Source organism: Theropithecus gelada, chromosome 17 (assembly GCF_003255815.1).
Source record: "Theropithecus gelada isolate Dixy chromosome 17, Tgel_1.0, whole genome shotgun sequence".
In the NCBI taxonomy this organism is placed as follows: Eukaryota; Metazoa; Chordata; class Mammalia; order Primates; family Cercopithecidae; genus Theropithecus; species Theropithecus gelada.
Genome location: NC_037685.1, coordinates 74381881 through 74398626, shown reverse-complemented (window position 1 = coordinate 74398626; position 16746 = coordinate 74381881). Strand labels below are relative to the sequence as shown.

Genomic DNA, 16746 nt, shown 5'->3' with positions numbered 1-16746 from the left:
GGTCTAGGTTTGTCATTTAAATTTTTGTTTTATTTTTTCATTTTACAAAAGAATTTAGGCTCAATGCACAAAACTTGGAAACATAAAAGAAATATATGAAAGGAAATAAAAATCATTCATGGTGTCACTACGTAGATGTAACTATTGCTAACATTTACATAGAGCCTTTCAGTCTTTTTCTCCATATACATATAAACGTAGAGTGTTAATCATTTTTAAATACTGTCCAATCAAACAGCCAAACTTAGTCAGTTAAAGTGTCTGGAATTGGAACCAAAATGTGGAACTGGGAATTCAGTTCCAAGATGTTAGATGGTTAGTTAAAGACTATGTTTTCTCCTCTGTTTAACAAAGCACCCTGAATAGTCATCAAGGGAAACTTAAACAAGCTAGGGCCCAATCTGGTCCTCACTTTACAGACCACCCATTTCACTCAATTGATCAGTAAATACACCCTGCATCGCCAAGTTCTTATCTACATGCAACTTCTTCCATTTGGTAATTACCTGTCTCGTTTTTGTACTTTCTGTTTCTTCTGTCTGTGTCTCTGACTCTCCTTCTCTACATATTTCTTTCTCCTCTTTTATAATTGCCTCTCATTACCTCTCCAGTTTCCAGTTTTTGTGCTTTCTGTTTCTTCTCTGTGTCTCTGTCTCTATTCCTATCTCCCCCCTCTCTCTTTCACTCACACACACACACACACACACACACACACATCCCTTTCACAAATAGCCACAACAGCCTTATTTACTGGGAAAGAGAATGAAGAAGAAAGTATATTTGAACTTTGGCAGTAAGTTTCCCAGGAAGAGTGTAATAAGTAGTGCTTATAAATGAAAGACCAACACAGTGACTTTTCAAAGAGATTTTTAAAATTATCTTATTTTCTTCTTCCTTTTGTTCTCTTAATTCATCCTGCTGACCCATAAGACAACTGCATTCTATTTTTTATGCCCTCCACCACCATTACCATCTTAATTTATTTTAAACCAGGTACCACTCGGGGATTCAGTCAGAGTGGGTTTCGTTGGCCAGCTTTGGAACTCTCCTTCATGTTATTAAGATATGTATATTTGCACCTGTGGTTTACATTTTTATACTAAGTCATTTGCGGAGCCAGTGAGTTATGCATTTTTCAGTCATTTAAACATAGGGTGGTACGCTATGATTTTGTTCTCTCATTCTCTGTGCACCTTGTCCTCTTCTCTCTAGTGTTTACATTTCTTTCCTGATGGTTTGTATATCTTATCTTCAGTGCCACTTACAGTTTATTTCAGGAAGTTTTTGTAAAGGCCTAACTGTAAAGTCCATAACATTGTAACTATAAGCTACTATAAGCTCAATATGTAGGACATATAAAGAAAATCATACTTTTCAAATATACTGGGAACATTTACAAAAATTAATCCCATACTAGGCCTTAAAGCAAATCTCAACAGATGTCAAAAGAATGGTATTGTATTTTCTGATCACACTAAATTGTTAGAAATCAGTGCCGAAAATGATAACTAAAATAAATTCCATATATCTGGAAAGTTTAAAACATACACCGTTTTTACAGCTTCAAAAAGAAATTAGAATTAACTTAAAAATACTTAGAAGTAATTGATAATTAAAACATAATATATCAAAACTTGTGGGATGCAGCTAAAGCAGAACTTAGAGGAAAAATTTTAAACTTTGTTTTAGGAAAAAAGAAAACTAGTAACAGTGAGGTAAGCATCTCATTTCTATTGAAAAAAACAAGAGGCCAGGTACAGTTGCTAACACTTATAATCTCAACACTTTGGGAGGCCAAGGAGGGAGGATCTGGTTGAGCCCAGGAGTTTGAGACCAGCCTGGTCAACATAGTGAGACCCCATCTCTAAAAAAATAATAATTAGCTAAGCATAGTGGCACTTGCCTGTGATCCCAGATAACTGGGAAGCTAAGGTGGGATAATTCCCTTGAGCCTGGGAGGTCAAAACTGTAGTGAGCCATGATTGCACCACTGTATTCTCCAGCCTGGGTAACAGAGTGAGAGCCTGTCTCAAATAAACAAACAAAAAATAATAAACACAAAGTAGAGGGGATAATACAAAGAATAAAAATAACTAAAATAGCAACCAACCATACAATAGAGAAGATCAACAAAGCCAAATGTTTGAAAAGACAAATAAAATGGAAAATCTTTGGCAATAGGTGTCAAGAAAAAAAGAGAACAACCTAAAAACAGTATTAAAAATGAGGTATGACTATAGATGCAACAGAGACTAAAGAAATATAAGAATATTAGGAATAGCTTTATGACAAAAGTTTTTAACTTTGGGGATACAGAGAAATTTCAATAGGAAAAAATAATCAAAACTCAATTGGAAAGAAATTAAAAGCTTGAATTAATAACTTAATTTTTTTTTTTTTTGAGACCGAGTCTTGCTCTGTCGCCCAGACTGGAGTGCAGTGGCATGATCTCAGCTCACTGCAACGTCCACCTTCTGGGTTCAAGCGATTCTCCTGCCTCAGCCTCCTGAGCAGCTGGGACTACAGGCGCGTGCCACCATGCCCAGCTAATTTTTGTATTGTTTTAGTAGAGACGGGGTTTCACCATATTGGCCAGACTGGTCTGAAACTCCTGACCTCGTGATCTACCCACCTCGGCCTCCCAAAGTGCTGGGATTACAGGCGTGAGCCACCGTGCCTGGCCAATAGCTTAAAATTTTACATCAAAGCAACAGAACAAAAATTGCTTTTTAGGCAACTTCTACCAAACATTCAAGAAAAATAATACCAAGGGTAGGCGTGATGGCTCATGCCTATTATCCCAGTGCTTTGGGAGGCTAAGGCAGGCAGATCACTTGAGCCCAGAAGTTTGAGACCAGTGTGGGTAAAATAGCAAAACTCTCTCTACAAAAAATTTAAAAATTAGCCTGGCATGGTGGCACATGCCTGTAGTCCCAGCTATTCGGGAGGATCATTGAGCCTAGGAGGTTGAGGCTGCAGTCGAGCCACTGCACTCCAGCCTGGACAACAGAGCAAGACCCTATCTCAAAAAAAAAAAAAGAGAAAAAGAATACCAATCTTTAACTAACTCATTCAAAGAACACAAAAGGAAGACACACTTTCCAACTAATTCATAAGGCTAGTATACTTAATACTGAAATAAAACAAGAACAGTTAAAAGTTAAAATCGAAAAATTATAGGCCAGGCTCAGTTATGAACAAAGATTTATAATTCCTTTAGAAAAGCAAAATTAATCTGGTATTTTATAAATCACCAAACTGGATTTATTCTAGGAATGCAAGGTTAGTTCAACATTTGAAAAATCTATCAATGTAATATATCTCATTAACAGGCAAAACCAGAATAATACAATCACTTTGATGGCCACCAAATATCCATTCATGATTTTAAATTAAAACAAGCAAAGAAAAATGAAGCTTTTAACAACTCAGAATAGAAAGGGACTTTCTTATCCTGATAAAGGTTATCCCCAGCAACTTCAGTGACAAAATGTGATTTTTTTTAACCTTCCCAGATTAATCCCAATATAATCTCTCTCAATCCTCATATAATCACTTGGACTAGAATGCAACTGATTTATGTCACTTGATTTATATCATGATTCACATTTTCAGATTGTCCCTGGAAGCAGAAAAAGATTGCTACATGAAGTCTAGTAGCAGACCCTAAAAATGTGGTCTTCCTATTCTTCACTTTTGAAAAATCATCAACACTAACCTTGGTGTTATCCCTCCCCTATTTCTACAGTGAAAACTTAGGTACCCATATATCACAAATGATCATCTTTTCTGTGCCGTCACTGTGAGCAGCTGGACTTTCAGATGACTTCAGCAAAATTTGTGATTGGAAATGTTCACGGGTAAATGTCACATGCAATGTTAAAATGTATGCAATTGCCAACTGAGAGTAGGGGGATTGCTAAAGCTAGAGAAGCACTACATCACAGGCACGTGGGTATTGATAATAAGTGTGAAGTTGGGGCTCTAATTTCTCTTAATTTTCATATCTTGGAAGCCTTTTTTGCTGTTATTATTCGTGGCCATGCTGACACCATTTATTGCAAAGGGTCTGACTAACTCAGCTCACTTCTTTAATGCTTTCTATATTTAATGTTTCTGAAGCAGAGAAGATTGGTTTAAGATAATTTTCTGCACTTTGGAATCTATGCAAGATGGTGTTGCTGTATTGTATTTTGCCAGATAGATTTCAGCAGCAGGTATTAAGAATATGTGGCACATTTCACAATGACAGTACTTGTTGAGGTTTTCGGCTGCTGCTGCTATTTTTATTATTATTTTTTTTCCTTACAAGGAGTCTGAGGTTCAAAAACAGGACAAATCTGAGATAGTTCAGAGGTTCCGTAGTTGCTACAGGTGGTTGAAAGCCTATGGGGAAACTGTTCCTGTCTAATGCAGCCCTCACCTGTCTATCCAGGGCTTGACCCTGGAGTAGGGAATAGGTGAAACTTGGAGACCTCCAAAGGTTCTAGTTACTCTGACACTCCTAAAATGTTGGGTTCCAGACCAGCCTAAATGTGTTTAAATAACTTGGAAACTTTGGGGGAAGGAGCAAACTTCCTCTCCCTCTCACTTCCCTTAGTGATTCATGAATGTGCCATTTACATATCTTGTTCCACAGCCACCTAAAGATTCAATGTGCTAAGTTCAGGGCTATTCTCTCTTTACCCTACCCCTAAATGTCTGATTCTCATAGTCATAAAAATGTTTACTTGTGTTAACAAAGAAAAATTGGGAATATTGTAATCATTGGATTAACTTCACTAAAGTTCTACAATTATCAAGAGTTAAGTAATATAGGTGATACAGACCTTGTAGATCCATGATAAAGTTTTCCATCCTTAGTCAGACATCTATGGCTGATGGATCAGACCTTCAGCTGTATTTTCTCTCTTCACTGATCTGCAAAACAGGCTAGATCACTGCAACTCTCACCACTAAGATTCAACTAAAAGCTCTCTGGACTCCAACACGTATTCTTACTCATAATCATTAAGGCAAAAGCTTCTTTCCTAAAACTGCAACCAAAGAGACTAGTGATGATGGTAGTGTCTGTTGTTAATGATGCTAAAACAAGTTATTGTTTGGTTCTCCAATGTAAACTGAATGAGGCCCAGATCGCTCTGCAAAAGGCACCTCCAAAGAGGGCCACGGGCCTTTGGTTACAAGTCACCCATAGGGGTTTTTCTAGCCGTAATCTCTGATCATGACTAGGTTATAAAATCTGTAAAGAAAGAATAAATTTCTGCTGGCCTTCAGGGCGTAGTGCAAGACCCAGCTGTTCAATCAGGTTCTTATTTGATTGAAGTAAATGGGCCAACCTGGCTGGAAAGCATGTTAATATTTTAAATTTCTACATTAACAACTGTACACATGCCCAGAGGTTGGGTGATGACCACCTCACATAATTGCAAAAAACAAACGTGATAAGAATAAATAAATCCAAGCAAATTGGATTATCATTTGCAGCAGAACTGCCAGCAAAGGCAAAGGAGAGAATATCACTGATACATGTTCCTACTTCAGCAAGGTATTTGACACCTTCTCTTGTGAACTGCACGAATGGTGTTAATTCAAATTGGCTGGCCTATGTTTTAAACATGAGCTGGAGGAGGACACCCAGCATGGCTAGGCTGGGGCTGAACAATCGACCTTTCTCTGTGAATATTCATCCCCGGTACTGCCCACTCATATGACTTAAATGTCACTTCACCTTGTGGGTCTTAGTGTCTCCATTTTTGCAAAGAGGATAATGGCAGCACTTTCATTTAACTCACTGGGCACCCTTTGCCCTTCAAGGAGCCTCACATACTTAACGCATGTTCTTTAGTCATACAGTATCCCACTGGTAAGCATTTTATATTTATTTAACATATGAAGAAAGTGAAAAAAGGGAACCTAAGATGACCCTGCAAATTACACTGTTAAGAAAATCATCTGTAGAAGAGAAAATAGATTTTAGAGCCTTCCAAACCACTTTTACATCCACCTTTACTGTGTTCTGTAGTCAAGAAATTCATCGATATCTTGCTTTGCAAATGATCAATAATTCCTCATGCGACAGTTGTAAGGATAGAAGGCTTAGGGAAAAGAGGAGACCAGAGTAGTAAAGTAGCTTGTTCAAGCTTGCACAGCAGGCCGATAATAGAGCTAATCATGCTAGCCTTTGAAATGCCGACATGCAGCTTCATTTTTGCCTTTTTGCCAGTCCTTGACCATATTTCTTTTCAGAATCATGTTGCCATATTGGGATATAGTATATCATAACTAGTAACTCCAGTGGATTATGGGAATGCCATGAAGCATCTGTCTTTCACACCAGTCCCTCCCAGGGGCACATTCAAGCAAAGGAAATGGTCTCTAAAATCTTGTCTGATGAAACAGTTCTCCCCAGCCCCCAGCCCAACAGGCCAAGGTCATGACTCTCCCTGTCTCAGGCACTGGCTGCCTGATAATTGTGTGCCTAGTGAAATTTAACACTCAGAGGATCCTTTTTTAAATATTTCCTCCTCTAAATTTAGACAACATTATTTTCATTAACTATCATAAAATGGAATGAATAATAATGGCCAAGAAAGAAATGCAGACTAAATTTTTTCTTCTTTTGAACTTCATGTATATTTATGTCAGTAAGAAAATAAAATAGTGTGATAAAAGGAAAAAATTGCAACTATCTATTCAATAGTTTTCTTTACCTACCAGTTTGAACTTTGATTCTTGATTATAGTTAACATATTGCTGTATATAAATAATTGTCCAGTAAATCATAAGTATTAATAAAACCAAATGCAAAGGGCACAATTTAGACAAGTATTGTGTCTCTGATGTAACATTTTCTTGATTTGTCTTTTAGTTTTAAAGCTAGCAATCTATAAAGAAAAATTTCAATTTTAAAAATACTGAAACGTAAACATATTTCACATACGAACTAAAATTTTCACTTGCCAACTAAAAATGTTTCATTGTTTTAAATTTTAAACATAAAAATTCTCAGAGTGGTGTTGTGGGATGAACGGAAGTAACTCAAGTTCTAGTTCATCGTCTTTACAAAACTGTGCTGTCATTGTTTATTTTGAATCTAGTATAGAAATGCAGAATATATGTAGTGCTACAGGAGGCTGGAGACACAGTATCCAAAGCAAGCTCAAATCAGAACAAATGTGTGCAGCTAAGTCCATGTGTGAGAGAGAGCTGGGGCAGACTGTATAAAGCTAGAAATTTTCCAAATCACTTTCCACATAAAATGTTTGTTAAAAGGCAAGCAACAGAATATGCTGATTTGAAGATTACATACATATTATTAAATCAACAGGAATGGCAACAATTAGAATTTAGATCAGCAAAAGATTGCTGTGAGGAAGGACAGTTTTTCAATGATTTTGCTTAGAATTGCTGGTGCATAGTGATGATAGATGGATACACCTTTAGATTTATTATTGTTTTTACATTTTGTACAATTGTACCTGCTTAACTCCTATACCGAGGCAGGTAGCCCAGGCCCTGTCCTTGGTGCCCCACCACTTCCTGCAGACTCAGGCCCTCAAATCTGCGTCTCAGATGGCTTCCTGTGTTTTCTCAACCTCTCTGTGCCTCTTGAGGTCCTAAAAACCTCACTCCTCCCTTTGGACATTTTTCATGGCTCAAAGATTCTTGGACTTTTTTCCTTTTCTCTGCAGCTGAGGAAATCCCACTGCATTCTAGGCCAGCCCTAGAACCTGGGAACATTTCAGTTCTAAGTCCTCGTTCTCTGGAGTTCCTCCATGCCCTCTCTTCCCCTAGAGAACACACAGCCTGTGCCCTCCCTTCACCCTTGCCCTGGGAGATTCTGCTCGGAGGTACACACACGGTGTGCATCCTTCAGCTCGTGCCTTCCTCATGCCACAGGAATCCTTGCCAGGTCAGGGGCAGCAGGGTCCTTCATGCCTCAGGCACCCCCATGAGAAGCCAGACCCTTGGAAACACTTACTTGAGCTTTCTCACTCCTCTCCATAGCTGTCCCAGGCTCCCAGAGTAATGATAGGCATGACCCCAGGGATCACTGCCTTGACCTCTCAGAGATCAACCCAGGCAGGCCTGCACCTGGGCTGTGCGGTCTGGCTGACATTAGGATCTTAACAGCAGGGTCAGGGAACAGGGCCATGCTCCCACCATCTCCCAGCTATAAATGAAGCCTGATCTCATCACGAACAAGAGATTGCCTTTCTGCCTAGCAATGAGAATGGCATTTAAAATTCAATATCAGAAAAGATATTGACGAGATTAAAGGCCTAGAGGAATTGATTTATGAGGAAAGACCCAAGGAATTAAATATGTATAGCCTAGTGTAATAGGATATTAGGCTCTGAACACAATTTCATTTCTATGATCCAGCGTTCCTGTTAGCAGTCATCTGAATGGTGGAGTTCTCTCCAAGAGATGTTTCTCCCCCAGGGGTCACCATGCCTGAGGCAGAGAGGGGGGCACCAGGGTTAATACACTGGCCATAGGCTTGGATACCCTCATACCTTAGTGTAAATTGAGTGCAGTTTCATCCCCAGGTGGAAGCAGATGACATTTCAAACCAGAATAGATCTTGAGTAGTCTTACCAGCCCATGTAACAAGAAAATTCAAGCTAGTTCAATTCCTTTTTTCCCAAGGAGAAAAGTGAGCATTGTAGATACCAGGTGGTAAATGATTGTCCTTCCCCGGAGACAGGTTCTCTCCTTTGTCAGAAACCCTGTTAGATGTGTTTGCCTTTAGGCAAAGCCTTGCTCTTAGGTTGTGATCATGTTCACTTGATTTTTTACATCTCAAACTTTCTCTAACAATCAGGCATTAGCTCAGGATTCAGTGTCAGATGGAAAACAAGCATAGGTAGAACCTCATCAGTGGGACCTACGGCTGACATTCCTAAAGAGTTCTGAAGTCGGTGAGAACCAAAACTTGATGGAGCAGTGGACGGTCTGGAGAGTCCTGGGGAGACATGAAGACACAGTAAGCTGTGGGTGGTGGGATGTAACAGGATCCCACCAAGAGAAAGGGGATGAAGGGGTGGATACTTCCATCTACAGTAGGACAGGGATCTGGCAGAGCTGGTCACAGGTGGAGTTCAGATTTCTGGCTGAAATACTGGGAAAAATCAGGTTGGCAACAGGGTACAGAGGCAGGATGGGGCAGGACACTCTCAGGGTTTCACCACGTAGAGCAAATTGTAAAAGGACTGCTGGGATGAGATCATCAGACACAGTCACACCCACTATCGCCTTTGGTGAGAATTCCCTTTGGAAACCTCTGGGCCTTATTTCCTTAGGTGATATTCTACTATCCTTAAAGGATTATCCCACTGAGTAGGACATCTGATTTATAGCAAAGTTATAGAGATGGAACAACAATTATTAAAACTGAACCAAAAGAGTAAAAACACATTGAATTTAAATTGATAACATTCTGTGGGTTCAACTATTTCCAGACTATTATCGTGAATATTCAGTGGCTCATTTCCAATAAGCGGAACAAGTTGTGATTCAAGATGGATCCCTTGAGCTCATTTTCCTGACCCCTAAACTGATCCCTGGAAATCTCCTGGATTCCTATGGAAACCACACCAGTTATAGCCATTATAAGAGTACTTTGTACTGTCCTGACTTAGTTATCATGTACGTACAAGAATTTTTGTGACCCAGCATCTAGAGGAGAGGCTACTTACTGTTGTTTCCTCTGTGTCCTTCACGTTGCCCAGCCCCGTACCATGCACACAGCAGGAGTTCAGTGTTGACTAAAGGAATGAATGGATAAATATTAGCAGATTGTTTTAGAACTAAATGAAGAGCCAAGCACTGGGGAAATCCTGAAATAAGGAGAAGAAGAAATTGTGTGTGTGTGTGTGTGTTGATGTCAGTCACTGTCTATATCTACCTTGTGTTAGTTTACCTGACCCACCACCAACCTAAATTTAGGAAGGGTACTTCCTCTCTCCCACAGAAGTTCCCCTAACCCCACACTATCCTGCCAAAGATTCCTGAATTATCACAATCCTGTGAGTTTCAGCTTACAACGAGATGTGGCTGATGTGTTTCACATAGGGTATTTGCACTGTCATCTATGACTTTCATGGAACCAACCTTATATAATCTGTTACCTATATAAAAACTTCACCTTGGTAACAAAATTATACAATTTAAGAAAAAAGACAAGGAAGGGATTATTGTTCTTAAAGGGACGTCAAATTTACCACACTGCTCATGGAAGTATACACAAAAGCATGTCTCTAACAAGCCTGGAGCCTGGCTCCTACGTGGAAATGATGACTGTTTAGATAGAAGTCGTTGCTAGGAGGATTTTACGTTTGGCATGTGCTGATTTCCATTCCAAATTCACAGTGCAGTGTGACTGCCAGGCTAGAAACCACGGGTTGAGGGAGGAAAATTGAGTAGTGCAAGTGGTGGGTCTCTCCCAGACAGCATGACCTTGGATACCTGACTTAACCTCTGTGTGCCCATGATTCTCCAACCTGTAAAAATGGAAATGTGACCTCACTTATTCTAGGTCTCCAAATAACATTTGTAATGCTCTTTGGTGATCCCATTAAATCAGTGGCCTGGAAATATCAAGATGTGTCAGGTACAGCATTTATTTACCTGCTTATGGTCTGCCCAAGTGTTTCCACTTGATTGGCATATGGATAATTGTCTAATTGGAACACACTCAATGGAAACCACCAAAGAATGTAATAGTGCATCTGTTTAACACCACACTCTCAAATGTTAAATTAAAATTATGCTGCCATCAGCCAATCCAACCAAGAGACTCTTCTGATTAAGTTCTAGCTGCTTATGAACTTCCATAATTGAGGCACTTTAGTACTTAAAAATTCAAACTAGAAAGAATATTATAGACACTCATACATTTCAAGTGAAAAAGACCTGAAAGGCTGACTTAAATGATCTAGTTGTGAACTACCTCCTTGTTTTTATAGGACCTCTAGTCAAATGAGTGGCAGTTTTGAATCATCGTTGTTTTGAATACATAAATATTAGATTATGAGTTTATACCTTGAAAACAAAAGAGCGCATTAACTTTGTAGAATGCAGAAAACAGTCTAGGAATGTTGATTTTATTTTTCTGATAGTGGTGATTTTGTGCTTATTGTGGTGAAACTTGAAGAATAAATTACATAATTATAAATTCGTTGATTAGATTTCTTTAGCCTGTTGAGAAATATTTCTTTTCAGATTAAGAAGGATATCTGGAACTGCCAAGTAATGAATCAAAATGTCTTAAATGAAACTGCTCTTTTCCTCAAAAAGTTTTATATATCCCTATGTTTAGAACAATATATTAGTAGTTTATCGTTCCTCAGGTGGGTTTTTGGGGGGTTGTTTTTGTTGTTTTGGTGGGGTTTTTGTTGTTGTTGTTATTGCTGGATCATGCTTTAATCCCATAGAAGTGGGGAAACAAGAGCAAACATTTATCCCTTCATTTATTCATTCAGCACCTATTATATATTCGAGGTAACCTAATCATTGACCTTAATATTGGTGAATGTAGTCTGGTTGGGGAGACAGATATGAAATATGGTATACCGTATTAAGTGCTTTGGGAGCAAGAAGGTAGATGAACTAACTTTGCTTCAGTGATTAGAGAACATTTTTATGGAGGAAGAACCCAAGGCTACCGCATTTCATAGTGTAGGTTCTGCCCTGGACAAGAGCAGCAGGCCAAAGGGGTAAGTGGGAATGAAATCAAGCCTCAAAGCCAGTGCCCAACCATCTGCCTGGTGAGGGATTGTGTCCACCTAGAGAGGATGGGGCTCTTTTCAATTTTACAAAGGCATCATCTGAGTTGATCTTGGGCCAAAAACAGCATTTGAGGTGGTGCTTAAGGAATGAGTAGGAATCAGCCAGACAGAATTCTGAGTAGGAAACTTATCATAAGTCATGGAAGCAACTGGCATGTCTGGGGAAGGATGAGTTTAGTGGTTTAGATTTGATCTGTAGGGGTTAGAGGATTTACAGTACTTTTAATCATGGGAGCACTTTAATTCATGGGAAGTCAGCTCTCTCAGGAGTGTCGGGTAAACGGCAGGGAGAACAGGAAGAACCCAGAGGAGAGGAGATAGTAGCCTTCACTACGACAGCAAGGATGCGATGGAGGAAAGGTCAAGGAACCGGCAAAGAGGTTGTGAGAGTGATGAAAAGGCCAGCGTTGACTTCACGGTTTTAACTCTGGATACCAGGGGAAGAAGTTTAGACTGGTTGGGGTGGGAAGGGTAGGTGCGCTAATGGGCACAGTTGGAAACACAGGAAGTGAAGGGTCTGGTAGGTGGTAAGAAAGAGGCAGAGGCTGTAAAGGCAGTCCTGTAAAGCACCAGCACATGTGATATGTAGTTAAAGTCATGGGTGTGAATAGGATCCCCTGGAGAGAGCATGTAGTGAGAAGAAAAGAACCTGGAATACTAGTTGGCAGTTAGCAAGGCACCGGTGACTGTAGTGAGAGCAGTTTGAGTACAGTACTAGGGATTAAAGTCACATTATAGTAGAATGAAGATTAAATATGCATTTCAGGATACAGTGGTTTTCATCCCCAGTTACACATTAGAATAATTACCTGTGAAGGTGTTTTAAAAATGATCAGTGCCTGGGTCCCACCTCTCAATATTCTGAGTTAATTGGTCTTCTGTCAAGCCCAGAAATAAGTATTGTTTTGAAAATCTTCCCAGATAATATTAATGCAGAGTCAGAATTAAAAACCACTGCTCTTCACTGTTTTAAGGATTATAAATAAACCCCCATAGCTAGCAAGCATATAAGATGCTTATAATCACAGGGAATCAAAGAAGTACAAAATTTTTCAAAGAAAGATGAAGAATCTTGGTGTTCTATTAAACTGGCAACAATTAGAAAGCTAAACAATGCTTTTAGTGTTATTATTCAGTGGAGCACAGCAGCTCTTACACACCACTGACAGGCAGGTAGACTGGCATGACCATCCCGGAGAGCAGCTTTGCCAAATTCACTCTTTGACCTAAGAGTTCTACCACTGGATACGCATGCCAGGGAAATCCTCCCATAGGGCCATAAGGGAACTTGCACTAGCATGGTCCATTGCAGGCTTATATACAGCAGGAAGAACTGGGGTAATCTGAATGGCCTTCACTGTGAGAGTGGGTTGGGTAAAATTGGGTGGATGTACCCCGTGAGAAGCATGGATTAGATACATAAAATAGTAACGTGTATACCTGTGTAACAAACCTGCACATTCTGCACATATATCCCAGAACTTAAAGTATAATAAAAATAATAATAAATCAAGCTCAGTAAAATCTCAAGGGAATTTCAAAGTTTTCTTATGTATAGCACATTTTGGGACTAAAAACGGAAAATCCATTAGGTTTTTTAATAAATTCATTTATTAAAAAAATAGTAACATGGATGGATCTTGGGAACATAATGCTAATTTAAAATATAGTAAACAATAGGAAACATAATATCACATAAAAATACACACAAAACAATGAAAATATATGTTCTGGAAAAACACATTGAAATAAAAATCTAGACACTACATCATTGAAGTGATTGCCTACACATAAGAAGAAAAGGAAGCACTGATGAGAGGGAAGACGTTACATTTAAAAAGTGTGAATCCAAGAATGGATGAGATAAGAGGGAGACTAAAAGAAGAGTGGTCAAGGGAAAGGGGTGTGTGTGTGTGTGTGTGTGTGTGTGTGTGTGTGTGTGTGTGTGTTTTAGTAGAAGGAAGAGTTGTAAGTGTGTGCATGAAATGAAGACTCCAATGCACTTCTCCCTCTTATTTATTCACAGTATTGGTAATAGCTGAGAGATGTGTCCAAGTAGTATTCCTTTCTTTGTTCTTCCCCAATCTGAAATTCATTTGATTTTTTCTCATTACTAAACCAGTGTGTGTTTGTTACAGATATATCAGAAAATTGACAAGCAAAACAGAAAGATCCATGAACCCACCCACCTAGAGACAGCGTCTAGATCCTTTCCTATGAATATGCTGCAAAGTTAAATTTTGTAACCTGAATGTATTTTTTGCTGAGCAGTGCTTTTTGAGCTTCTGTATATTAGAAGACATTTGTGCAACTTCATTTTAAAGGGCTGCATAATGTCTGATGATACAGATACACCATTATTAATGTCCACCTCCCTTCTTCTGGACATCAGTTATATTTGGTTTTGCCACGTCAAGCGCTGCAGTAAGCAAACATAAGCCACCTACCTTTGAAGACAACTTCCTATCTTTCATTTGGCTCATTTTTCAAAAGAGATTTAAGGATTGGATTTGAAATTGTCTCATAAAGTAAAATCCACTCAGCATTATCCAAGTCAGGGCACCAGTTCCCTTTGGAACTGTTCTGGGGCCAGTCAGGAATGTGAATGAAGGAACAGAGCCATTCCCCACTGTCTGGACACAATGTAGGTACTTGTCACTATGCCAAAGTGCAATATGGGCTCCTTGGTTTCTGTACTTTAATCAATGATGCACAATTAAATCCCATAAATTGTTAAGTGAGAGAATGTGGAATGTGTACATTACCTCACATGTGATTGATTATTTCATGAGCAGGTGGTAAAATAGGATGCACTGAGCTTTTAGAAAATTGCAAGAAATCACTGTTTATGCTACAGGACCAAAGTAGGTTCTTACAGCAGTTAGCAGAACAAGCAAGCCCAAGGGAAAGCGCAGTGTGTTTTTCTGAGTATTTCCTACCCTGCAAGATTCCCCCAAACCAGTAGTTTTGGAGATTTAATGTAATCCTTCCAGTTGGTAGGTTTAAGCCTGAGAAATCCAGTGCCAGTGTTTCTCCAGGCTTTGATGGTTAGGAACTGGCCGGGCAGCTCTGCAGCCAGCTTGTCAAGGCCCTGAAGACGTAGCCTGGCTGTTGGAGACAGGTCTCTTCATGGCAGGAATCCACTAACATTTCCAGATCATTAGTACAGCAGTTGTTATGCACGGTAGCTGAAGAAATGCACTTCTGTCTTTTCAAACTAGTCCTTTGTTGTCAAGAAGCTTTGAATAGTCAGAGCTGTTTCCAGGGCCTGGTTTGCAGCTCTTGAATGTATTCTCCGGCCTATGTATATATTAACACATCACCAGGTCCCAAAGAATTCACACTGCACAGCGCTGTGCTTTTGGCAGACAAGGAAAAGCCTTCACATGAGTTACAGTTGGTAGGGCAAGGGAAGCTCAGGGCTTACAAAAATCCCTTCAGTGGCCCTGCTTAAAAATAGCAGTGTAGGCCATAGCTTAGTGTTTTGACAGTTTATATCAGCAGTTTTCTCGGCTGATATATTGATTGCAGTTTGGACTTCAGTCCTGCTGATCTAATAAAACATCACCGTCATAACAGAGAAAACAAAAGGATCTTCTGTGGTCTCAGACACTTGGCAAAGTAGCTTTATAGAGTTTCTGTAAAGCTAGCTTTACTGCAATATGTAAAATGAAGCAACACTGGACAAGTTGACTATATTGTAATTTTTTCATCTGTCAATGTAATGTATTAGCACTATCCTATATATTTTTACAAATAGGCATTTGCTTAAAGGAATATAATGATGCCTTCACAAATATGAAAATGAGTTTTGTACATCATTATCACAAACAACCTAACAGTGTGTCAAAACTGCAATGCCCCTGATACTTAGTGTGGAAACACACGAGGTCAACTGAGGTCTGAATTAAGCTTCAAGACATGTAAACATCTTCTACTGATAATTCTGAATGGATATTGTGGATATTTTTAAATCACCTGGCCTTCGACCCTACTTATGCTAAATATCCTTTAATTTCACAGCAATTGCTAACTATCCAGGAGGAGTTAAACAACAAAAAGTCAGAACTGGAACAAGCGAAGGAAGAGCAGTCCCATACGCAAGCATTATTAAAAGTCCTGCAGGAACAAGTAAGTGAATGAAACAGCTCCAATTTATGAATCAGTCCAAACACCCCAATGCCTGCCTGCCTCGTGCATCACCCGTGCAAACATTTACGAAGGTAATCTGCAGTACAGTTAGCCTGAACCCTGTCAAACCTCCTAGCAGCTCTGCTGTATGGAATTTATAACCTCATTTCCAGCATCGCTGTCCTCACTCCTGTACCTGTTTAGATCGCCCAGGCCTGCCCGTGTTGTGTGAAAGTTTCTTCCAGAAGACAACCAAATTTTGATAAAAGTTTCAAAATACTGGCAATGAGGTATGTTTCAAAGTAAGCAGCTGGTTTCCTCTTCAGTCTAACAGTGAGGAAAATGAGTTTAGCATAACCCATGAGACTCCTGCAGACACATGAACAAGGACTGATTCATAGCAACATTTAAAAACTATCCTCCTTGTGCATCAGGGTACTTATCTAACCGTGGTGAGCAACAGACCTTTTATATGAAGTTTGTAAATCTGATCATTTCCTTGTGGCTTTCTTTGATACAAAAGTGTGGCGCGACATTGATAAGTGGATTGGAAAGTATTGTCTTACAGCAGGGTAAGATGGAGTACACGGCAGGCAGCAGAGGGAAATCTAAGCCCACTATCTACATGAGAGGAACCAGGAGAGCTCTTGAAATGCCGTGCTATTTCTGGCCTTCACTTGCTGCCAACAATGTATGAATGGTAATTTGAAGGAAAAAAATTGCATACAGTAACCCCAACCCTCTGTGGGTAATCAAATGAGATTGTTTTAAATTTTTCACTGACACATCAAGGTTATTCATTGTATAAATAACCTTACAC

At 39.4% G+C, this 16746-nt stretch overlaps 1 protein-coding gene across 10 annotated transcripts in view; it reads left to right on the top strand.

Moving 5' to 3' along the window:
• ENOX1 (ecto-NOX disulfide-thiol exchanger 1) overlaps positions 1-16746 on the top strand; it is a 585101-nt gene that overhangs the window by 503729 nt on the left and 64626 nt on the right. For all 10 annotated transcript variants that reach the window (XM_025364772.1, XM_025364776.1, XM_025364770.1 and 7 more), the window contains one exon: positions 15819-15926. In XM_025364772.1, the coding sequence (XP_025220557.1) occupies positions 15819-15926 (108 nt within the window). The remainder of the gene's footprint in view (positions 1-15818; positions 15927-16746) is intronic.